Source organism: Mizuhopecten yessoensis, unplaced genomic scaffold, assembly GCF_002113885.1.
Source record: "Mizuhopecten yessoensis strain PY_sf001 unplaced genomic scaffold, ASM211388v2 scaffold11033, whole genome shotgun sequence".
Lineage (NCBI taxonomy): Eukaryota > Metazoa > Mollusca > Bivalvia > Pectinida > Pectinidae > Mizuhopecten > Mizuhopecten yessoensis.
Genome location: NW_018408845.1, coordinates 1019502 through 1044078, shown reverse-complemented (window position 1 = coordinate 1044078; position 24577 = coordinate 1019502). Strand labels below are relative to the sequence as shown.

Below are 24577 nucleotides of genomic sequence, written 5' to 3'. Positions count from 1 at the left end.
GCGTTGGTAGTTTTTAAGAAATAGTGTTTTGCTAAACCTTGACCTTTGACGTCACATGGAATAACTCACGTGTTTTTACCGTGATCATTGTAAGTGACTGCCTGACCATAGAAATGTTATATATCGTTGTATGTTGCGTTCATTTTTGGCTAACCATCATTTTGTTCTATGATATCTAATATCTGTGACTTAAGGCTACAGGTTTTGTGATCATGAGCCGTACAAGCTATATTAACAAACGTAGCACAACACATTCGCTAAAATCAAACCGGTAGCCGTAAGTCGCAGATATTAGTCGAGTACTGTCAGCTTCCAATCAATTTTAGAACCACCGATATTTATCAAAACCGTCGTCGGGCCGGGTATTCCACACATTTTTTGTCCCGCAAAACTGAGATAAACACTTGTTTCCAGAGATCAAAATAGCTCTGTAAAAAGTGATAAAATTAGAAAGAAAAATGACCAGTTTTGAGCCCTTGTAAGACAAAGGTGAAAGCCAAATCAGTGTGTTGTCTTAAATTTTACTTAGAAAGACAGTTAATAATCAATGCCTTAGTAATCAACGCCTTTACTCTACAATAACAACTTATCCAATCTTGTCGTTCTCATCATAACAACGCCAATATTATTTTAGTGAACAGTTTCTGTGCTCAACTATTTTTAGCACATGATCAGATAGTGTACAATTGTCACTGATAATGCTTAAGTGCTTCTAAAACGATGGATAATTATCAGGAAAAAATGTTAACATTATTTTGACATTTGTATTGTCTACATGTTTAAATAACAAAAAAAATGTGTTCATGCATAGGATATTATTCTTTATTTAAATTAAGTAAGAAACTCTCAAAAGAAACCCCTTTACAAGAACAGTCGTGCATACTTTTTTGCTTTGCCTCACTTATAATATAGTCTGACACAAGCAGACTCAACATCATGACCGTTGTGCAGTTTCGTTAAGGAGACAATGCAGTCTCAGTTGTGGCTTTTCCAAATTATGTAAAATTTGACTTTTCCCATGTGAATTCGTTATTTAAGAAAAGTTATTGTAGGAAGCTCCTTTTTTTACAGGTAATTGCAGTAAAATAATGGTGACTTGCTTCTTCCTCACTATCTCTAATGACATTCAGGTGTGAGCCTTTATTTTGGTGTTTATATAAATATACCAATGGTACCAAAAAACAGTTCAAATAAACTTTTTGTTTCATGAGGAAGGCATAAAGTTTTTGAAAAAACTCATTGATGGTTCGAATTGTAAACAGTCATTGTCAGAAGTCATCTTGGCTTCATCATTGGCGTTTTCAGTTTAAGTTCATTAATATCCATATTTTACAAGGATGCTGATAATCGGGATGGGAGTGCCCTATTTGTATTTAAATACTGAATGGGGGTGAATCATAAAAAAAAATCCTTCCTTATAAATTGAGGGATTTTAACTAGATTTGGACCATTTTAACTAAATTTGGTTAAGATCATTCATGGGCACTAAAAGAGGACTCAATTTTGTATAAACTTAGGGTGTGTACCTCTCCCTGGGGGCAAATGGGCAGACCTGGTTGAGTAATAGGGGAAATAGAGGTGAAAGTCTAAAATCTTTCTTTAACCAAAGTTGGTCTAGAGCATCCTTGGGCAAAGGGGATTTAATTTTGTATAAAAGGAGGGTGTGACCCCCTTGGTTGGGCCAAATAGGTGTAAATCTTTAAAATCTGTCGCCTCCCATAGGAATGGTGTGTTTTTTATACCAAATTTGGTCAAAAGGGAACTGGGGGGGGGGGGGGGGGGGCAGGTGTTCCTAATAGGAAAATAGAGGTTACCTGGTAATCTGAAAAATCCTTCTCCTTTCAATTAAATTCATATATAAGAATAGAAGGATTTAACCAAATTTGGTCTTTGGCATCCTTGGGAAAAGGGGCCGGGGTGCAGATGGGTGGGGCCTAATAGGGGCAATAAAGGTAAAATATTTTTCTCTTCATACTAATAGAGGGATTATAACCAAATTATTTGGTTGAGAGCTTTGCTAGGCAAACAGAACAGAGCCAATATTTGAATATATATACAGTATATTTGATTGGAATATTTTGCCATGATGGCATAATATCGAGATAAGCGATACAGGCCCCCTGGATGCCTTGTTTTTACTGGACAAAAAAACCACCATGAAAACATAAAAAAAAATAAAAAATCTTTATGTGTTTTCCCTATCAATCCAACCAATTTTATTTTACATTGATGACTGAAGTAAGATAAAAAAAAACTATATAAAATCAAGAGGAATATCAAATGTTTTATAAGTTGTTTTAAGTTAGAGAAAGTTGATTCCTTATCTAAAAAAATAAATAATATTTACCATAATTTAATACTCATTGCAATTATTTTATTTCTGATAAAATCAAGGATAGAAGATGGTGTTGGGGCAGAGGATGACCTACTGTGTACTGCGTTTGTACGTAAAACTAGGTCTAAATATCCCAGCAAGGGCGGTGAGGCGGCACGCATCCAAAGTAGCACAACCTATACTTAACGCAAAACCAAAGGGATCGGACAAAGAGGAGGTAGGTATTGTTGGATCATCTGTTAGTGCAGTCTGTCACAGTAGGTATGGAGATATGGAAAATCTGGATTTGAATTTGGGTTAACTCATTTACCCCTGAAGACACATTTGAACTCTTCCAATTCAAAGGCTGGAATAGTTCACTATGAAATTTCAGGGGCGAATGATTTAAAGCTTGGTCAAGGTTCTGAAGCTCATTTCTACACCTTAGGGTAAGTTTTGGTGTTAGACACATTCTCCCATATAATACCAATACATAATCACTGACATAAAATGTACTATTTGTACAATTTTGTATATGAATAATACACGTTTTGTCCCGTATTGACAAGAGCAGCAGATATCCTATTTTTTTCATTATCTTTTTGTCTGCCTTTTATTAGTTATGTTTTCTGAAGACTGCATTTTCTAACTTCTGCACAGTCAGTTTCTTCTGTTCCGTCCTCTTTTATTAAATGCAAATGTAAAAGCATGTGTTTATAAAGAGTTGACATCATTTTAAGATGACTTATCAATAGTGGTATACATGTAATGAAAGTATAGGTCTTTATTAAATGTTTGTGCATGTCTATTTAACATGAATGTATTTTGCTGCCATTGTTGAAAAAACTTTTATGATCTTAGCTGTTGATAGGACCTTAAACCCTATACAACCAACCAATCTACTGGACAATTAAAACAAAATCTAGTTATATCAGTAAACATGGCATTTCAAGTGATACCAATCCTGTTGCAAAATACATGCTGTCCGACACCATTTTGAAGAAAATAATAGAAAAAGTGTGTTTCTCAGCACATTGTAATTCTTCTTTTTTTTCATTTTGTTATTGTGAATTTGACCTTTTGCATAGAGTATTGAATACGAATTTGTTCAAGGCATTGTCATCTCCACAATTTTGATAAAGTTTCATGAAATTCTGATAAGAAATCAATTCTTTAGAGTGATGACAAGAGCAGAATACAGGCAGAACGCTATACTGTAAATAACATGAAATGTTCGTTGTGTATAAACATTTGTGGTTTTCCTTGTTGCTATTGAACCACAAAAATGAATACAACAAATTTGAATGATATACATATATTTATTATTTTATTATTTACTGTTTGTTAATATAGGATATCCACAAAAGTTTGTGTACCACGAAACAATCTAAATGGCTTCAAACCACGAATGAAAGTACCCACAAACCTATCGTGCTATATAGTATCCCCTCAGACTTTCATTTGAAGGAGATGATACCTCTATTAACAATGTTGTTACAGCCGTCCTATTTCGTTGACTGGCATGCTTGCGTGGTGAACGGAGGTAAAGGAGGAGATGGTGTGATTTCCTTTGCCAGTACCCGACACAAGCAGTTTGCTGGACCTGATGGTGGTAATGGTGGTTCCGGAGGCCATGTTGTCTTTCAAGGTAAAGAAAACATGTGAAAGTTCATAGGTCATATTTTGATGTTCTTGATGCTGTGTTGTATTACAATGTAATTAATTATATTATTATCAATGAATGATTAGTTGGAATAAATTAACATTCAAGGATTTCAAAAAAAGAGAGTTATAGGAACATTTTGTCAATTGGAAATTTTGTCACAATCTCCAAAGTGATCACATGTACAGTCGCACTTATACAACCAAATGTGACAGATTTTTAGCCCACCATCATCTGATGGTGGGCTATTCAAATCACCCTGCGTCCGTGGTCCGTCGTCCGTCCTTAAACAATTCTTGTTATCAGTATTTCTCAAGAAGTACCGGAGGGATCTTTCTCAAATTTTATATGCAGGTTCCCCTTTGTCCATAGCTGTGCAGGGCAACTTTTTAGACTGATCGGATAAACAACATGGCTGACAGGCAGCCATCTTGGATTTTGATATTGAAAGTTTGTTATCGTTATTTCTCAAGAAGCACCAGAGGGATCTTTCTCAAATTTTATATGTAGGTTCCCCTTGGTCCTTTAATGTGCAGGGCATCTTTTGAGACTGATCGGATAAACAACATGGCTGACAGGCAGCCATCTTGGATTTTGAAAGTGAAAGTTTGTTATCGCTATTTCTCGGGAAGTACCTGAGGGATCTTTCTCAAATTTTATATGTAGGTTCCCCTGGGTCCTTAGCTGTACAGGGCAACTTTTGAGACTGGTCGGATAAACAACATGGCCGATAGGCACCCATCTTTGATTTTGATATTGAAGGTTTGTTACCGCTATTTCTCTGGAAGAACTAGAGGGATCTTTCTTAAATTTTATATGTAGGTTCGCCTTGATCCTAGCTGTGCAGGGCAATTTTAGAGACTGATCGGATAAACACCATGGCCGACAGGCACCCATCTTGGATTTTGATAGTGAAAGTTTGTTATCACTATTTCTCAAGAAGTACCAGAGGGATCTTTCTCAAATTTTATATGTAGGTTCCCCATGATCCCTCGTTGTGCATGTTATATTTTGACACTGATCATAAAAACAAAATGGATTAAAAAAAGAACTAAACAGATCTTTCTCATATTGCAATGATCGATTCTATTTCTTTCACATTAAGTACTGTACTAGTAAATATATGAAATGACAAACTCACTTTGAAGGTTGGCTTTCATACGCATCAGTATTAAGTTTAGATCAAAAGTTACTTCAAGGTGCATATACTGTTAACATGACTCGATCAAACAGATTAGAGGAAAGAAGAGAAAAGATTGAACTGACAAAGAACTAATGAAGATGGTACAAAGGTGGGCGCCAAGATCCCTCTGGGATCTCTTGTTTACTGTTATATCACATTTTCTTAAACAGTTTTCATGCATGACCTGAAGACATCAGTGTTTGAACCACTACTTGAGTGAAAAAAATTAACAGCAAGATCACTTTATAATTTTTTGATTTCCTTCATCAGTAAGTCAGAACGTGAAGTCATTGACAAAAATTCCAGGACAAGTGTCGGCAAAAGACGGACGGAATGGTGCCAAACGCAACTTTCAAGGCAAGAGTGGTCAACACACTTTCATCCCAGTGAGTAGCCAGGTTAACTAAATCACAACTCCCTTTCTTATAAAATAAATTATGACCAATTCATGCAAAGAATTTGTTGTTCATTTGTGGTTTGGGAGCAGCAGTGGCTTAACCACTTAGTTTAAAGGCGTCTGACATTCTGCTACCACTAGCCCTCCACCACTGGGTTGCAGGTTTGAGACCTATGTGGGGCAGTCGCCAGGTACTGACCGTAGGTCGGTGGTTTTTCTACGGGAAATCCGGCTTTCCTCCACTACCAAAACTTGACATGTCCTGAAATGACCATAGCTGTTAATAGGTCGTAAACACAAATAAACCAAACCAAATCCAGTGTAGTTTGAAATTTCAAATATATTTAGCTTGATATTTATAGTGCCTTTTTGTGTACAGAAATTAGCAGTAATCTTTTACTTCACAATCTTTAGCATCCTGTGGATGTTCAGTTAATTTGTAAGTAATGAAGAGAATTGAACAAAAATATTCAGTTATACCAAGAAGTGTTATATGCTCTGAAAGTAGTTATCATAGTTGCATCGCCAGTAAATTGTTGTATATTTCATGTCTAGGAACCCTGATATGCTTTACCTATTGTCTAGGAACCCTGATATGCTTTACCTATTGTCTAGAAACCCTGATGATGCTTCACCTATTGTCTAGGGACCCTGATGATGCTTAACCTATTGTCTAGGAACCCTGATATGCTTCACCTATTGTCTAGGTACCCTGATGATGCTTCACCTATTGTCTAGGAACCCTGATATGCTTTACCTATTGTCTAGAAACCCTGATGATGCTTCACCTATTGTCTAGGGACCCTGATGATGCTTCACCTATTGTCTAGGAACCCTGATGATGCTTTACCTATTGTCTAGGAACCCTGATATGCTTCACCTTTTGTCTAGGTACCCTGATATGCTTTACCTATTGTCTAGGAACCCTGATATGCTTTACCTATTGTCTAGGAACCCTGATATGCTTCACCTATTGTCTAGGTACCCTGATATGCTTTACCTATCTGGGGAGATTAAGTTTGTTTGTACCTTGACAGGTGCCCATAGGAACGGTTTTCCGCAGTGAAGATGGGGAGCTACTTACCTGCCTGGACGACCCCGGTGATTACTATATAGGGGCTCATGGAGGCAAAGGGGGACGAGGCAACACAGCTTTTGCCACCAGCACATATGTTGCCCCAAAAATTGCTGAAAACGGAGCCAAGGGTGAAAAAAACTCCATACAGCTTGAAATGAGGATAATGGCAGATGCTGGATTGGTAGGTGACTTCAGTGTCAGCGGAAACAAAATGTTCATGGTTTTAATCAAAAGAGGATATTTTTGTCATGTAATAATAAACAATGTACTAATTCTAGTTCATTCAGTTTGGTTAATAATTGATTTTCTTTGAGTGCTAACCAAAAATGAACACCATTTAAGTATTGAAACCATGAGTTAGAATATGACTAGGTAGTATTGATCAGGAAACAGTGAACATTCTTTCATCCCATTTACAAAAGACAAGCTGGTTAATAAGGGGGTTAAAGTTTTCGTTGTTCAAGGCAATTTGGACTTTGATTCGCACCCAATTCTCTTCACTGTTTCTCTATAATATAGTGTAGGTGCTAACAACACCGAGAAATCATATTTTGGGGAGCTCCTTTAGTGTGACACCCCCAAACTCCCAGTGTATATGTAAGCATCTGTTTATTGAAAGAAAGGTCACCAGATCATGACCTTTGACTACTCCAACAATGTTGGAGGCTTAACACGGTGAGACATCTTGACAAATGCTGGGTAAAAAATAACTGACCAGCGGCCTCTTATGTTATAGGAGTATACCTTTGACCTCTGTTGCAGGGTTGTTAGACCCTACACTGTAATTTATTGTAGAGGAACTGTCGGAGTGAAGAATTGGGTTAAAATCACATTTGGCAGATAACACTAGAAAAAGTGTATTCACCATAAAAAAAAACAAGTAAAATTTATCTTGTAAAATAACCTTAATAAATGCTAGTGAAACTTGATTATTTGTAGAAGATGTTCTACAGAGATAAATATACAGTTACATTATATGTCAGTACTATTGAACTCGTATTTGGTAACCACCTTTGGGAATTCCAGAAAGTGGTCTCTTTTTGTGGGTGGTCTATAAATGCAGGTTCAGTTCACATGAAAATAACTGCATTGGAGAGTTTTAAAAGTGTTTATTTTATGCAGTTAGTTTCTTGAACATGTTTGACTGTAGTCTACACATATTCACAATATGAGTACTGTAAGTAATTTACTAGGAATCAATTTGCATTGAAAATAAAGATTTTATATTAAGGTAAATCCAAAACTATAACAGATGCCTACTTACCTATGTTAAATCAGCATTGTCATCAAATCTTTTAACATATTCTTTCTTTCCTTTAATTATTTAACGTTAGCTTTGTGTACATTGAGACAGATGTATGTATTTTACCTCAGTATTGTAGAAATCTTTAATTTGTAATAATCTGTTGTTGGCTTCAGGTTGGGTTCCCCAATGCTGGTAAGTCATCACTTCTTCGTGCGATATCAAGGGCCCGTCCACTGACCTCCGAACAGGCTTTCACCACACGTAGTGCACACGTTGGAATGGTCCAGTATGATGATTATGAACAAGTATCAGGTAAGTCACAGGTCTGGGTTAGGTCACTGCTTCTTTAGTAGATTCTGGTTAGGTCACAGAAGGTTTGGGTAAAGTCAGGACTCACAAGTAGAGCACAACTCTCAGGTCAAGGTTAGGTCACAGCTTTGAAGTGTAGGGAAGATCACAGGTCTCAGGTCTCAGACAGGGAACTGCTTGCAGGTCGAGGTTAGGTCACAGATTTGAAGTGTAGAGACGATCACAGATCTCAGGTCTCAGACAGGGAACTGCTCTCAGGTCAAGGTTAGGACACAGATTTGAAGTGTAGAGAAGATCACAGATCTCAGGTCTCAGACAGGGAACTGCTTGCAGGTCAAGGTTAGGTCACAGATTTGAAGTGTAGAGAAGATCACAGATCTCAGGTCTCAGACAGGGAACTGCTCTCAGGTCAAGGTTAGGACACAGCTTTGAGGTATCGGTTAGATCAAAGGCCTCAGACAGAGCAATGCTCTCAGGTCAAGGTTAGGTCACAGCTTTGAGGTTTCAGTTAGATCACAGGTCTCAATCAGAGCACTGCTCTCAGGTCAAGGTTACGACACAGCTTTGAGGTTTCTGTTAGATCACAGGACTCAATCAGAGCAATGCTCTCAGGTCAAGGTTACGACACAGCTTTGAGGTTTCGGTTAGATCACAGGTCTCAATCAGAGCAATGCTCTCAGGTCAAGGTTAGGACACAGCTTTGAGGTTTTGGTTAGACCACAGGTCTCAAACAGAGCACTGCTCCCAGGTCAAGGTTAGTACACAGCTTTGAGGTTTCTGTTAGATCACAGGTCTCAATCAGAGCACAGCTCTCAGAAGTCTCAGTTAGATCACAAATTTCAAATCTCGGATAAGTCTCTGATATTTTGGTCATTTAGATATCTGTTCTCAGATCTCAGGTCACTGCACTGGTTAGGTGAGAGCTGTTAAGGTTTCAGATCACTCAGTGCTCTGAGTCCTAGTTTGCTCAATTCTCAGGTTTGGGTCATGTCACAGCTCTCAGGTAATGGTTAATTTAGAAAATCAGATAGCAGGACAAAACTTTCAGATATGCCACAGCTCAGGTTCACCACAGCTCGGGTACCTCACAGCTCAGATACGTCACAGCTCAGGTACGTCACAGCTCAAGTGCTGCACTGCTCAGGTACATCAAAGCTCAGGTACATCACAGCTCAGGTACGTTACAGCTTTAGGTACATCACAGCTTCAAGTACATCACAGCTCCGGTACCTCAAAGCTCAGGTACCTCACAGCTCGGGTACATCACAACTTGTGTACCTCACAGCTCAGGTACGTCACAGCTCAGATACGTCACAGCTCAAGTACATCAAAGCTCGGGTACCTCACAGCTCAGGTACGTCACAGCTCAAGTGCTGCACTGCTCAGGTACATCAAAGCTCAGGTACATCACAGCTCAGGTACGTTACAGCTTTAGGTACATCACAGCTTCAGGTACATCACAGCTCCGGTACCTCAAAGCTCAGGTACCTCACAGCTCGGGTACATCACAACTTGGGTACCTCACAGCTCAGGTACATCAAAGCTCAGGTACATCACAGCTCAGGTACATCACAGCTCAGGTACATTACAGCTTTAGGTAAATCACAGCTTCAGGTACATCACAGCTCCAGTACCTCAAAGCTCAGGTACCTCACAGCTTGGGTACATCACAACTTGGGTACCTCACAGCTCAGGTACGTCACAGCTCAGATACGTCACAGCTCAAGTACATCAAAGCTCGGGTAATTCACAGCTCGGGTACCTCACAGCTCAGGAACCTCACAGCTCAGATACGTCACAACCCGGGTACATCAAAGCTCGGGTAAATCACAGCTAGTGTACCTCACAGATCAGATGCGTCACAGCTCGTGTACATTACAGCTTCAGGTACATCACAGCTCAGGTACATCACAGCTCAAGTACATCAAAGCTCGGGTAAATCACAGCTCAGGTACATCACAGCTCGGGTACATTACAGCTCGGGTACATCACAGCTTCAGGTACCTCACAGCTCAGGTACGTCACACCTCGGGTACATTACAGCTCAGGTACATCACAGCTCCGGTACATAACAGCTCGGGTACGTCACAGCTTCAGTTACATCACAGCTCGGGTACCTCATAGCTCAGATACGTCATAGGTCGGGTACATCACAGCTCGGGTACCGCACAGCTTGGTTACATCATGGCTCAGGTACCTCACAGCTCAGGTACATCACAGCTTCAGGTACATCACAGCTTCAGGTACATAACAGCTTCAGGTACATCACAGCTTAGGTACGTCACACCTCGGGTACATTACAGCTCAGGTACATCACAGCTCCGGTACATAACAGCTCGGGTACGTCACAGCTTCAGTTACATCACAGCTCGGGTACCTCATAGCTCAGATACGTCATAGGTCGGGTACATCACAGCTCGGGTACCGCACAGCTTGGTTACATCACAGCTCCGGTACCTCACAGCTCGGGTACATCGCAGCTCAGGTACCTCACAACTCAGATATGTCACAGCTCAAGTACATCACAGCTCAGGTACCTCACAGCTCCAGTACCTCACAGCTCAGGTACCTCACAGCTTGGGTACATCACAGCTCGGGTACATCACAGCTTAGGTACATCACAGGTCGGATACATCACAGCTCGGGTACGTCAAAGCTCAGGTACATTACAGCTTCAGTTACATCATAGCTCGGGTACCTCACAGCTCAGGTACATCACAGCTCAGGTACCTCACAGCTCAGGTACATCACAGCTCGGGTACCTCATAGCTCAGATACGTCACAGGTCGGGTACATCACAGCTCGGGTACATCGCAGCTCAGGTACCTCATAGCTCAGATACGTCACAGCTTCGGTACATCGCAGCTCGGGTACTCATAGCTCAGATATGTCACAGCTCGGGTACATCGCAGCTCGGGTACGTCTAAGCTCAGGTACATCACAGCTCAGGTACATCGCAGCTCAGGTACATCACAGCTTCAGGTACATCACAGCTTAGGTACCTCACAGATCAGGTACCTCATGGCTTCAGATATATCACAGCTCCGGTACCTCAAAGCTCAGGTACCTCACAGCTTGGGTACATCACAGCTCGGGTACCTCACAGCTTAGGTATTTCACAGGTCGGATACATCACAGCTCGGGTACGTCAAAGCTCAGGTACATTACAGCTTCAGTAACATCACAGCTGGGGTACCTCACAGCTCAGGTACCTCACAGCTCAGGTACATCACAGCTCGGGTACCTCATAGCTCAGATACGTCACAGGTCGGGTACATCACAGCTCGGGTGCATCGCAGCTCGGGTACCTCATAGCTCAGATATGTCACAGGTCAGGTACCTCACAGCTCGGGTACATCGCAGCACGGGTACCTCATAGCTCAGATATGTCACAGCTCGGGTACATCGCAGCTCGGGTACGTCTAAGCTCAGTTACATCACAGCTCAGGTACATCGCAGCTCAGGTACATCACAGCTTCAGGTACATCACAGCTTCAGGTACATCACAGCTTAGGTACCTCACAGCTCAGGTACCTCATGGCTTCAGGTACATCACAGCTCCGGTACCTCACAGCTCCGGTACCTCACAGCTCGGGTACCTCACAGCTCAGGTACGTCACAGGTCTGATACATCACAGCTCGGGTACGTCAAAGCTCAGGTACGTCACAGCTCAGATACGTCACAGCTCAAGTGCTGCACTGCTCAGGTACATCACAACTCAGATACATCACAGGTCAGGTGCATCACAATTTTACTGTACAGATGTACATGTGATCACAGCTCAAATAGATCATAGCTCTCAGGTAGGTCTGTTTTTATGATGGTAAAATCTGTCGGGTAAGTCACAGTTCTCAGGTAGATCACAAATACCTCATGTCATTTCTACTGCTTGCATTTATCAAGTATATACAGTCATATCATGATAAAGTTCTGCTAAGAAATAGTTTACTTTGTATAGTGCATCTCACTTGAAAATATGGTATTTGGTGTCAGCTGAATATATTATTAATCTTTTTGTAAGGTGAATTCAAACGCCTACATAGGTAAGTTGTAGTTTATAACAGCAATCCAAATGCTAGAGCAGAAGGGGGACAACTCCTGAAGACTTAAGTTTTACCTTGTAGTCAGTATATCTGACAGAAAACAGGAGTAATAAGTTGACTTGTAATCTACCTTTATCAATGTGATAACGATGATCTTGGCTGCGGCATCATTAATGTAAGATTTTTATTTTTACTTGTGATTTTAAAGTTGAAATTTTACATATAAACAAGATTGACTTAATCTGAAATGTCAATCCTTTTTTTTACAGTGGCTGATATTCCTGGCTTGGTGAAAGGTTCCCACGAGTCAGAGGGACTTGGTATCTCATTTCTTCGCCACATAATGAAATGTACCTGCCTCTTGCATGTCCTTGACCTTTCCAGTGATGACCCTTGGCAGCAATATCAGGACTTGAGGCATGAACTTGAGCAGTACAATGCAGAATTGATTACACGACCACATGTGATTGTTGGAAACAAAATTGATCTGTCTATATCTGTAACAAACTTGAAGATCATACAAGCCAAAAGTGATATACCGGTGTTTGCGATTTCAGCTACTGAAAAGACCGGCATTACAGAGCTATTAGTTCACCTACGAAAAATGTACGACACTGTAAAACCAAGGCAGGAAGTGGATCAGTGAGCTGTTTGCTGATTGGTGCTTATTCTCGCGGGTCTGTATGATCTGATAACTGTTAATATGGTATGAATGCCATTGTGATGTTATTACAGAATATTGAGCATATATTTGTTTAATGACTAAATCATGTCAAGATGGTGAGACCATCATTTTTGCTTGTCGGTATGATGATGAGCATTTGTTTCCTCAAGTGTTCTGCTTTAAAATAGTCTGTGATTTCAAACCCTATGGTCCATCATATAAATAGCTAATGAAGGTTTAGTACTTGTAGTTGTATTTTTTGCTCAGCAATACCTTGTTTCTTACATGGAGTTCAAGACTATAAAGGAATGTTAATATGATGAAATTTATTAGCATACCATCATCTTGGTGACATTGTTCTTATAAGTGTGAATACCTTTGTCTTTTCAGAGCTGTTAAGTCCCTTATCAGTTAAACTAAGTTTGCTAGAAGTATTTCTGTCCTGTTTGTGTCTGGTATACACCTTCTGATTGCTACCTATATAAACGGGTAAGATAAACTTCATGTGTATGTATTGCTGTGTGATTCTGTGTCATAAAATCCTACCTATATAAACGGGTAGATAAACTTCATGTGTATATATCGCTGTGTGATTCTGTGTCATATACTACTACCTATATAAACGATTAAAATAAACCTCATGTGTATGTATCGCTGTATGATTCTGTGTCATACACTTCTACCTATATAAACGGGTAGATAAACTTCATGTGTATATATCGCTGTGTGATTCTGTATCATACACTACTTTTGTGTCTCTGAATTAAATGTGAAGATCGCAATGTAGATTAAGTAAGCAGCTCAGTTAAATTGATATATGACAGCAAGGGGGCAAAGGTCAAGACATTCTAATGCTTTTCCAGACAATCCTTTTAAATCAAACACCATATATGGATGTAGCTCGAGTTTCCTCTGGCCCTGACACCAGACTTAGACATTTTGACTGATAGATGTCTGGTGTCAGGGCCAGAGGAAACACATGCTTATATAGATTTATCAATATCCACTCTCAACAGATTGAGGTCACAGCATGTATGTATCGCTGTGTGATTTTGTGTCATACACTACTACCTTTATAAACGGGTAAGATAAATTTCATGTGTATGTATCGCTGTTGTACGAGTAAGATAAACTTCATGTGCATGTATCGCTGTGTGATTCTTTGTCATACACTACTACCTATATAGACGGGTAAGATAAACTTCATGTCTATGTATCGCTGTTATACGAGTAAGATAAACTTCATGTGCATGTATCGCTGTGTGATTCTGTATCATACACTACTTTTGTGTCTCTGAATTAAATGTGAAGATCGCAATGTAGATTAAGTAAGCAGCTCAGTTAAATTGATATATGACAGCAAGGGGGCAAAGGTCAAGACATTCTAATGCTTTTCCAGACAATCCTTTTAAATCAAACACCATATATGGATGTAGCTCGAGTTTCCTCTGGCCCTGACACCAGACTTAGACATTTTGACTGATAGATGTCTGGTGTCAGGGCCAGAGGAAACACATGCTTATATAGATTTATCAATATCCACTCTCAACAGATTGAGGTCACAGCATGTATGTATCGCTGTGTGAATCTGTGTCATACACTACTACCTATATAAGCGGGTAAGATAAACTTCATTTGTATGTATCGCTTTTATACGAGTAAGATAAACTTCATGTGCATGTATCGCTGTGTGATTCTTTGTCATACACTACTACCTATATAAAAGGGTAAGATAAACTTCATGGCTATGTATCGCTTTTATACGAGTAAGATAAACTTCATGTGTATGTATCGCTGTGTGATTCTGTATCATACACTACTTTTGTGTCTCTGAATTAAATGTGAAGATCGCAATGTAGATTAAGTAAGCAGCTCAGTTAAATTGATATATGACAGCAAGGGGTCAAAGGTCAAGACATTCTAATGCTTTTCCAGACAATCCTTTTAAATCAAACACCATATATGGATGTAGCTCGAGTTTCCTCTGGCCCTGACACCAGACATCTATCAGTCAAAATGTCTAAGTCTGGTGTCAGGGCCAGAGGAAACACATGCTTATATAGATTTATCAATATCCACTCTCAACAGATTGAGGTCACAGCAAGGCATTAAAATATAAACATTCTAACGCAATTCTGAATGCCTGACCTTTTTTGGAATGAAATTTCAAATGGACAGACTAGACATTGTGTTGTGATAGTATTGCTCTATATACTATACTATTGTATGCTTATTCATTTATCATCATTCATACATGCATGAATGCCATTATCTAATGTGAAAATGCCAGTGTGGGAAATGTGAATGCCATGTGTAAATGTGATATATAGGATATATGTATACATGCTATTGACTTGGTGGTGCTGTTTATGGTTGATAAACATATCTTAAATCATTTCATTTGTTTGTTCATTTATACAGTGTATTCACTTCAGTGATTGTTTTCTCTGTCGTTCACAGACTTGTCACACATTTTTTGACATCACAACAAAAACAATTGATACTTTTTTCAATCTGATACCGTTAATATCATATAAAAGATGGGCAATTGTCACAGAAAAAACTTTCTTTTTTATAGAAACTTTAGGGATAGGAGAACAACAATCATTCCCCTCTTTAGGGGCGAGACACCGATTCTCAAACCTCGGGGTAAGATTTTGAAATGTCCAGCACTAACCAGGGGGGTTATTAGCTCACATGCCTTAAGAGCAAGTGACCTTATTTCATGGCAGAACGTCTGTCGTCCTTCCATCATTGTCCGTCATCTTTTCCTTTAAACAGCTTCTTCTGCAGAATGTACAGGCCTTTAGTCATGATATTTGGCTGAAAGCATTTTTAGTTTGAGCCAAACAAAGTTTGAAAACGAAAATAACCTTGACCTACTTTCAAGGTCATAGGGATCAAATGTGTCAAACACTTCAAATGACTTCTTATGAAGAACTGAAAGGTATAGAACCATACTATTTGGCTGGTGACTTCCTGGGATAGAGCCCGACAAAGTTTGAGAATGAAAATGATCTTGACCTATTATCAAGATCACAGAGGTCAAATTTGTCAAACAACTTCCTCTGAAGAACTGTAAGATATAGAATCATAATATTTGGCTGGTAGCTTCCTAGAAAGAACCCTACAATGTTTGCGAATGAAAATGACCTTGACCTACTTTCAAGGTCACAGGGGTCAAATATGTCATACACTTCAAACGACTAATTAAGAATTAAAAGGTATAGAAATTTCGTATTTGGGTATTTGGCTGGTAGCTTCTTGGAATGGAGCCCAACAATTTTTGAGAATGAAAATGGTCTCAACCTACTGTCATGGTCACAGGGGTCAAAGATGTCGAACACTTCAAACAACTTCTTCTTAAAAACTGAAAGGTATGGAATCTTCATATATGACAGGTAGCTTCTTGGTATGAAGCTCGACAAACTTTGAGAATGAAAATGACCTTGACCTATTTTCAAAGTTACTGGGGTCAAATATGTCAAACATTTTAAACAACTTCTTCTGAATTATCTAAGAGGCCTAGAGTCATGATATTTGGCTGAACGATTCATTTGAAAGAGCCTGACAAAGTTTGAGAACACAAATGACCTTGACCTTCTTTCAAGGTCACTGGGGTCAAATACTTTAAATGACTTCTTTTGAATAAACTAAAAGCATAGACTTAGGATATTTGGCTGGTAGCTTTCTGGGATGGAGCCTGACAAACTTTGCCAATGAAAATAACCTGGATCTACTTTCAAGGTCACAGGGGTCAAATGTGTTAAACACTTTAAAGGACTTCTGATGAAGAACTGAAAGGTATAGAATCGTAATATTTGGCTGGGAACTTTTTGGGATGAAGCCTGACAAAGTGTGCGAGTGAAAATTACCTTGACCTTCTTTCATGGTCACAGGGGTCAAATATTCTGAAGAACTGAAAGGTAAAGAATCTTAGACTGACCAATAGGAGTGAAGCAGTAAAGAGGACCGACCAATAAGATTATAGCAGTACAGAAGATAGACCTATAAGATTAAAACAGAACAGAACACTGACTAATAAGATTACTGTGGTATAAATAACAAAAAAGAAACAGTTTTTATACGCCTGTCGAAGACGGGGACGTATTATGTTATCACGTGAGCGGGCAGCGGGCGGGCAGGCAAACGATGTCCGCTCGATATCTCGAGTAATTATTAACGGATTAACTTCAAACTTCACAACAAGGTTAATTACTATGAAACCTCAGACAAGTTCGATAACCGACATTATCCGACCATAATTTCTGGAGTTATGCCCCTTTACTTGCCGAAACAGTGTCCGCTCGATATCTCGAGTAATTATTAACGGATTAACTTCAAACTTCACAACAAGGTTAATTACCATGAAACCTCGGACAAGTTCGATAACCGCCATTATCCGACCATAATTTGTGGAGTTATGCCCCTTTATGGACTTGCCGAAACAGTGTCCGCTCGATATCTCGAGTAATTATTAACGGATTAACTTCAAACTTCACAACAAGGTTAATTACCATGAAACCTCGGACAAGTTCGATAACCGCCATTATCCGACCATAATTTGTGGAGTTATGCCCCTTTATGGACTTGCCGAAACAGTGTCCGCTCGATATCTCGAGTAATTATTAACGGATTAACTTCAAACTTCACAACAAGGTTAATTACCATGAAACCTCGGACAAGTTCGATAACCGCCATTATCCGACCATAATTTGTGGAGTTATGCCCCTTTATGGACTTGCCGAAACAGTGTCCGCTCGATATCTCGAGTAATTATTAACGGATTAACTTCAAACTTCACAACAAGGTTAATTACCATGAAACCACGGACAAGTTTGATAACCGCCATTATCCGACCGTAATTACTGGAGTTATTACCCTTGGTTTCATTAATGCGATGCATGCGTTCCATGATGTTGTATTGCACTCATTGATCTACCAGTTATGTTGAATGATTTCTCTTTTAATATCAATTACTCACAAATACTTCATATATTTCAATCATACAAACAACTGCTCATTCAATGTGTGACGGGCGTATTATATACCGCTCGCGGTAACCTTGTTTTTACCCTGGTTTTCTGTCATTTATTCTGGATACAAAACTCTTTTGATTCTTGATAATCTTTACTGCACTGTATGTCATGACATCACATTCAAAATGTTATTATGTGACATGCATATACAAATAAATGTTACCCCTCCCCCCACACCAAAACTTTCTGGTTCAATAACCAGAGGTAAACACAATTCAATTTACTGGACATGTACAAATGTTAAATCTATAACTATAGGATAATACCTTATAATTTACCATATAGAAGTGTCATATACAATATTCACAGGTAAACACATTTTAATCTACCATATATGTACACAAATGTCACATGTAACATAATCATAAACACATTTAAATTTGATTGTTTACTGTAATGTATAAATACATGGTGATGGTATCTGTTCTACCATATCAAAATGTAATGAAAACTGCTTTTGTGTCTACCTCGGTGCCTCTATACGGCTGAAACCAGATATAATATTATTTACAGTAGGCTGGTCTTTAACTTAAGCAAACTATGTCCCTTTTCTTTGACCATCAAGCCACAGGCACCTGATTTAATCTGTTCTGGACACTACAGCTAGTGATCTTATTGAAACAACTAGAAATGCACATCCATGTGTGTATCCGCATTCCTCAAAGCAAACTAATCCCAAACCAGTATTGCAGCTTTCATATTAAAAACGGGGGAGGATTTTGGAAGAGCACTGCATGTACATGGCAGATAGAACATGGATGTGCACATCTATTGCTCTATGATACATGATTATTAACCAATGAAAACTGTTGTTACATCATGAACATGGTACAATCATAGATAAACTCAATTCAATTTACCATATTTTACTTGTGATAATCTCAGGTAGTGAAGGCCATAAAAAGGTATTCAAATGAACTCTTAGACTTACTTCTCAATGAGCCCAATGCAAAAAAATATTTGTTTCGGAAGTGATTGTCATTGTAAAATCAGTTAAATAGGGTTCTGTTCTATCACAGGTGAAATACAGTACAAATGTAATCTAGAATGATAAAAGCCCATCGGCCTTTAAAAAAACCCACAAAAAAACAGGGTATTGGGAGGGAGGATCAGCCAGATGGACTTAACCAATCTCACTACACTTGACATTATCAACAAGAAAAAAAATTGCAAGCAATACATTTTGTTTATTTTCAACATCTTCATTTACATACAGACATTATGTACACATGGATGCTAATTGAATGGTACAGGAGACAGATCCAAGAGGTAAAAGAGGCAGACTCCATTTTTTTTTTATAATTATGCTCTCTTTCTCTAAAGACTTATTTACAGGGGTCGTTATTTACAAGAAATCAAAATGCTTCTGCAGTAGGTTTTTCATCTATATTTACATGATACGCCTTGTTTTTATATACATTTTATGTTACTGGACAAAACTGCACAGGTTTAATCCATGAATACTTACTTGAATGCTCAATTGAAAGTAAGCATTTCATTTTAATTATCCCTTGAATAATATTTTTGGAAGATTAAATGTAGGAATGTGTTTCCTCATGACAAAAAAAATCTCTTGCAAAAGTGATTTGCAATTGTTAGGGTACATTTCATAACTGATTTGTACATGGAAACATAACAATGTTTGGATGATCATGGTATTTGTAAGAGACAAACGTCCTTCCCATTATGATTCATAAAATCTAAAATACAAAATAATCTACAGTTCCTGATACACTCACTAAGCACTTTGTAGTCAAACCTTTTACAAACATTCATGTTTTCGAGGCCATTTGAAAATACATTCAAATATATTATTTTCTGTATATAGAAACATTTACTGTACCCTATTTGACTTGTAATAAGCTCATGTTCAGTAATAAGCCCACCCCTTGTTTACTTGTACCAGTGTTAAGGTCTTGTTCAGTAATAAGCCCACAACTTGTTAACTTCTAACAGTGTTAAGCTCATATTCAGTAATAAGCCCACCCCTTGGTAAACATACTTCAAAAATGAGGTTCATATCTACATAGATCAGTCTAAATGCTAAATGAACAGCCTTATATCAAAATTGCTTTACACAGTAACGTTTTTTGCATCTCAATGGAAAGGATATGATCATAATCCTATTATAATGATTATGTTATACTTATGTATACTGGTAAGTTCAATGAGAGGCAAGGTTGACATGCATTCTAATGTATACTGTACACATGTATTAGAGATAAGAAAACTTGTTCAGGAACTACAGAGGATGACATGTGAAAACAATTGTCTAAATCAGCCTGATAGAATTTGGAAACATGTCGAAAATGCCTCGGCTAATCAGAGATCAGGGTGGCCATTTTGTATTTCTAATTGGCTTGAAAAAATAAGAACATAGGGTCCGGGGTAGGTCAAAATTGGCAGTCGAACTTGAGAAGGTGTAAAAATGTTTCAGTCTCAGCTTCCACTATTAGATATCCCTGCATGTAAGTCTACTCTTAGGGGGACCTCATCCTGTATTTATACAAAATTTAACTTTTTGTGGCTTAGGAATTCCTCACATGATCATTATTAATAGAACCCCTTTGGTCCAAGGATACTTCATATCAAATTACACTTTGGACTAGTTCTCTGTGAATGGAGAATTGGTGACAGCACTAGTACTTGTTAGAGTTAATATCTACATACACTGAACGCTCGCTAGTGTGGACACTTTGTTTTCTGTATGCAGTGGAACCTCACCAGTGAGGATACCTTGATTTCTGTATGCAGTGGAGCCTCACCAGTGAGGATACCTTGATTTCTTTATACAATGGAGCCTTGCTAGTACAGAAACTGTTTTTCCTTTCTCCAATTATTTGTTATTACATTTTCCATGATACAAAAAAAGAAAAATCATTTCCACCATATTTTACAAATTTCCATCAGAAAAAAAGCTTATACACTAGATCACCATAATTCCAGGATGAGCTTGTTAGTTACAAAATGTTTCTAACCTTCCTAAAAAAAAACAGAATCCTGGAAAAGCTTACTGTTAGTCGTTTTTTTTGAGAGTGTTCAGTTTTTAATTTAATACACGGAAATTATTCGCTTATTTACATTTTCTACGAAACTTCATTTCAAAGATAATTACAATCAATATTGAAATTAAGTATCCACACAATCGGGACTTCAAATATTCATTGATAAAACCAATAGGTATAGTCTGGAAAATAAAAAGTATACCCCTCACCCCAAAAAGTGAGTTACAGCATTTGTGCACCAATTTATTTAAAACATTACAATTTCATTTTGTATCTAGTCATTAAACTGAAAAATTTCAAGACTGGAAAACATAGCACAATCCTGAGAACATGGGACTTGAACAAACCAGACTGTAAATACATCTTAAAAACAAAACATATATATATGCATCAAATGTGTAATGTTAAAATTTAAGCTTGACAACTTCATCACTATAGTGCTAAAGTTTATTGTTACCAATAAGTGATGTCACAGAAAAAATCTTGAATGATAACATTGACAGTTTCTAAAGGTCGTTACTGTTATTGTTAAACCTAAAAATCTTCACACAGCTTTACACTAATGAAGATCAAACAACTTTAAAGTAACGACCTTCAAAGAACTTTAAATTAACGACCTTTACACAACTTCAAACTAACGATGATCACACAACTTTAAAGTACAAATGATCAAACATTTTCAAAGAATCAATGATCACACGTTGTTGGAAGTAACAATGATCATATAACTTTGAAGTAATGACCTTCAAACGACCTTCACACAACTCAAAAATATTTATGGATTTATGGTCAAATAGCACAAATTGACTGTTATTTTTACAAAGATTTCATTTTATCCATTCATTTTTTGAGCGAAATTCTGCTCTTCCTGTATTTTGGCACATTTTAAAAATTTGTCCAAGTCGTCAGATTTGGAGACCTCCATTGGCAATGAATAATTGCCGATCTGGAAAAGGAAAAGGAAAACATTCATAGAGAAATGAAATAGATTGAGAGTCTTATATTTTGGTCATATGGCAATAGCTGGAATAGTTGGGTAACTTTTACATGTCCTTCTCGATTGATAATACTTGAAGAGTGACAGAAACATTTTAGTACTATATAGCTATAGGTACATGTAATCTCTTCACCTTCTCTCAACATGCAGTCTGACTTTTGTATTTCATTAAAAAGAATTTTCTATATAGATTTTAATTAGATACAGCAACTATAACTTTCCGAAGATAAGTGTTCCTTTTGAATTTTAAATTCTTTCTTGCTAAAATATATTCAGAAATCTACAGGAACAAAATAAAGAAATCTTGCTATATTACTTAAAGATTGTAAAGGATCGAGCAGCCAACCTAAACCTTTAAAGGAACATTTCAAAGGTGATAATCCTAGGACTTTATCAATGCTAAATTCAGCCACCTTTTCCGATCTTTTAATTTCTATGGTTAATTAACAGACCATCTATGGCAATGGGAAAAATAAATCAAATCTTCTTCCAAATTTTTATTTGTGAATTAAATATTGAATTAAAAGTCATCATGATAGGTTTTTGTTTTAGTTTCTATTTCTGCTATTTCTTTGTTATCAAAAAACTGACCACCAAGGACCATCTCCTTTATCCTAAATGACCAGTTCTAGATTACTTTGACAAGGATCAAACTTGGCAGACCTGTGAAGATTAATGCAAGCCTGAGGTCTTTGTCAAGGTTATTTGGAATGTAATACCGTATTTTCCATAATTAGTGCCCAGGATGCATAAAAAATTTGCTTAAATGGGGACATTTATAAGGATGATAAAATGGGAATTATAACAGAACAAGTTGTACAACTTCAACTCTTGTGACAGTATCACAGAAGGACATCAACATTCAAGTGTAATTGGAGGTTTGGATGTATCGTCCATCTGGAGTCCAGCTAGGTACTGTAAATCATTGTCTGGCCCTCGTCAGGTCTTGGATGGGGATGGGGTATATCATTTTAATTCCTCCTGAAAAAGTGGGAGAGGGGCTAATTAAGGCAGAGGGGTGCTAATTATGGCAAATACAGTAGATAAAATGGACCCAGACTTACCTGTGAGAGCACATGTCTGGCTTTAGCACAGCCCACTACAGCAGCAATCAAAAGGTTACTCAGGGGCTGATCATTTGCTCGCCAGTTTTGGCCAAATCCAAATAAGATTTCTGGAGATGGTTTGTTGGAGAAACCATGGTAATATCGGTGTACCATTGGTTCAAAGTAGTTTTTGTAATCAAAGATGAGAGTTTTTGTATCCCGCTGGAGTCGGACAGGCTTTCTATCATCTAAAGATGGTGATGACACAAACACAACACACCTGAAAAAGGGGAAGAACGCTTATTACATTTTGTTAATGAAATATTGAATTTTATCAACCTGATAAAATTGAAACTTTGATTGGATGACCAGCATCACCTGACCAAAGACAAGGGTCAAACACTGTCATATCATGCCAAACATTGGAAAATATAGGTCAAGGTCAGAAAAATAAACATATCATTACAACGACACATATATCACACAGGCTAGGCGAAACAGTGATGTCATATATATCAGGACCGCATGCTCATTAACAATACAGATATATGTCCACCACGTCCTTGGGCATGATCATCAGTAATTAGTATTTTTCACTTTGTGACAGATATCAAAAGTGATATTTGTCATAGTGTGAAGATATCACTGTTGGTATTAACCGATCACAAAGGTACTTTCTATTCACTGCATTTAAAGCCACAGACTTCCTGGTCAGATACAGATGCTGAGATGGTAGGATATATGGTAGTTTAGGTATATACATCCTGTAAGCAAATCCTATCAGATATTAACAGAAAATGGTAGGGTTGCATTGAGTTGCTGCTTCAAAATTGCATGTAGTCTTTTTGTCAACAATATAACGCTATTAAATCCCCAATTGTTTAGATGTTGGTATGGCAGAATATGCTGATATTTTCACACTTTGCGGGTATTCTGCCACACAGGTGAAAGACTAATAGAATCTATAGCTCCTGTGTTATGTAATAGAATCTATCGCTCCTGTGTCATGTTATAGAATCTATTGCTCCTGTGTTATGTTATAGAATCTATTGCTCCTGTGTTATGTATTAGAATCTATCGCTCCTGTGTTGTGTAATAGAATCTATCGCTCCTGTGTTGTGTAATAGAATCTATAGCTCGTGTGTTGTGTAATAGAATCTATAGCTCCTGTGTCATGTAATAGAATCTATCGCTCCTGTGATGTGTAATAGAATCTATAGCTCCTGTGTTGTGTCATAGAATCTATCGCTCCTGTGTTGTGTAATAGAATCTATCGCTCCTGTGTTGTGTAATAGAATCTATAGCTCCTGTGTTATGTTATAGAATCTATTGCTCCTGGGTTATGTATTAGAATCTATCGCTCCTGTGTTGTGTAATAGAATCTATAGCTCCTGTGTTGTGTAATAGAATCTTTAGCTCCTGGGTTGTGTAATAGAATCTATAGCTCCTGTGTTGTGTTGTAGAATGTAGCGCTCCTGTGTTGTGTAATAGAATCTATAGCTCCTGTGTTGTGTCATAGAATCTATCGCTCCTGTGTTGTGTAATAGAATCTATAGCTCCTGTGTCATGTAATAGAATCTATCGCTCCTGTG

General features: G+C 38.0%; 2 protein-coding genes across 7 annotated transcripts in view; one reads left to right on the top strand and one right to left on the bottom strand.

Moving 5' to 3' along the window:
* The first annotated feature begins 1 nt into the window (after nt 1).
* Nucleotides 2-13459, top strand: LOC110464800 (mitochondrial ribosome-associated GTPase 2-like). 2 transcript variants are annotated; one of them, XM_021520231.1, is made up of 7 exons: nt 2-89; nt 2395-2552; nt 3815-3962; nt 5431-5546; nt 6595-6816; nt 8055-8193; nt 12504-13459. In XM_021520231.1, exons 2-7 carry the CDS (start codon nt 2403-2405, stop codon nt 12878-12880), a joined length of 1152 nt encoding a protein of 383 aa, XP_021375906.1. In that variant the 5' UTR covers nt 2-89; nt 2395-2402; the 3' UTR covers nt 12881-13459. The 2 variants fall into 2 exon arrangements, with proteins under 2 accessions (XP_021375906.1, XP_021375907.1); XM_021520232.1 differs by lacking the exon at nt 2-89 and adding an exon at nt 100-128.
* Nucleotides 13460-18009: 4550 nt separating this feature from the next.
* LOC110464779 (interferon regulatory factor 8-like) overlaps nt 18010-24577 on the bottom strand; it is a 31134-nt gene continuing 24566 nt past the window's right edge. For all 5 annotated transcript variants that reach the window (XM_021520170.1, XM_021520169.1, XM_021520172.1 and 2 more), the window contains 2 exons: nt 23004-23265; nt 18010-21888 (listed from right to left, as the gene is read on the bottom strand). In XM_021520170.1, the coding sequence (XP_021375845.1) occupies nt 21775-21888; nt 23004-23265 (376 nt within the window). In that variant the 3' untranslated portion in view covers nt 18010-21774. The remainder of the gene's footprint in view (nt 21889-23003; nt 23266-24577) is intronic.

Bases quoted from the DNA above. Each gene is read 5' to 3' on its own strand.
- LOC110464800 (XM_021520231.1), top strand. From the start codon at position 2,403: ATGGTGTTGGGGCAGAGGATGACCTACTGTGTACTGCGTTTGTACGTA. The intron at 2,553-3,814 runs GTAGGTATTGTT...ATGTTGTTACAG, and splicing joins AGGGATCGGACAAAGAGGAG to CCGTCCTATTTCGTTGACTG. The intron at 3,963-5,430 runs GTAAAGAAAACA...TTCCTTCATCAG, and splicing joins AGGCCATGTTGTCTTTCAAG to TAAGTCAGAACGTGAAGTCA.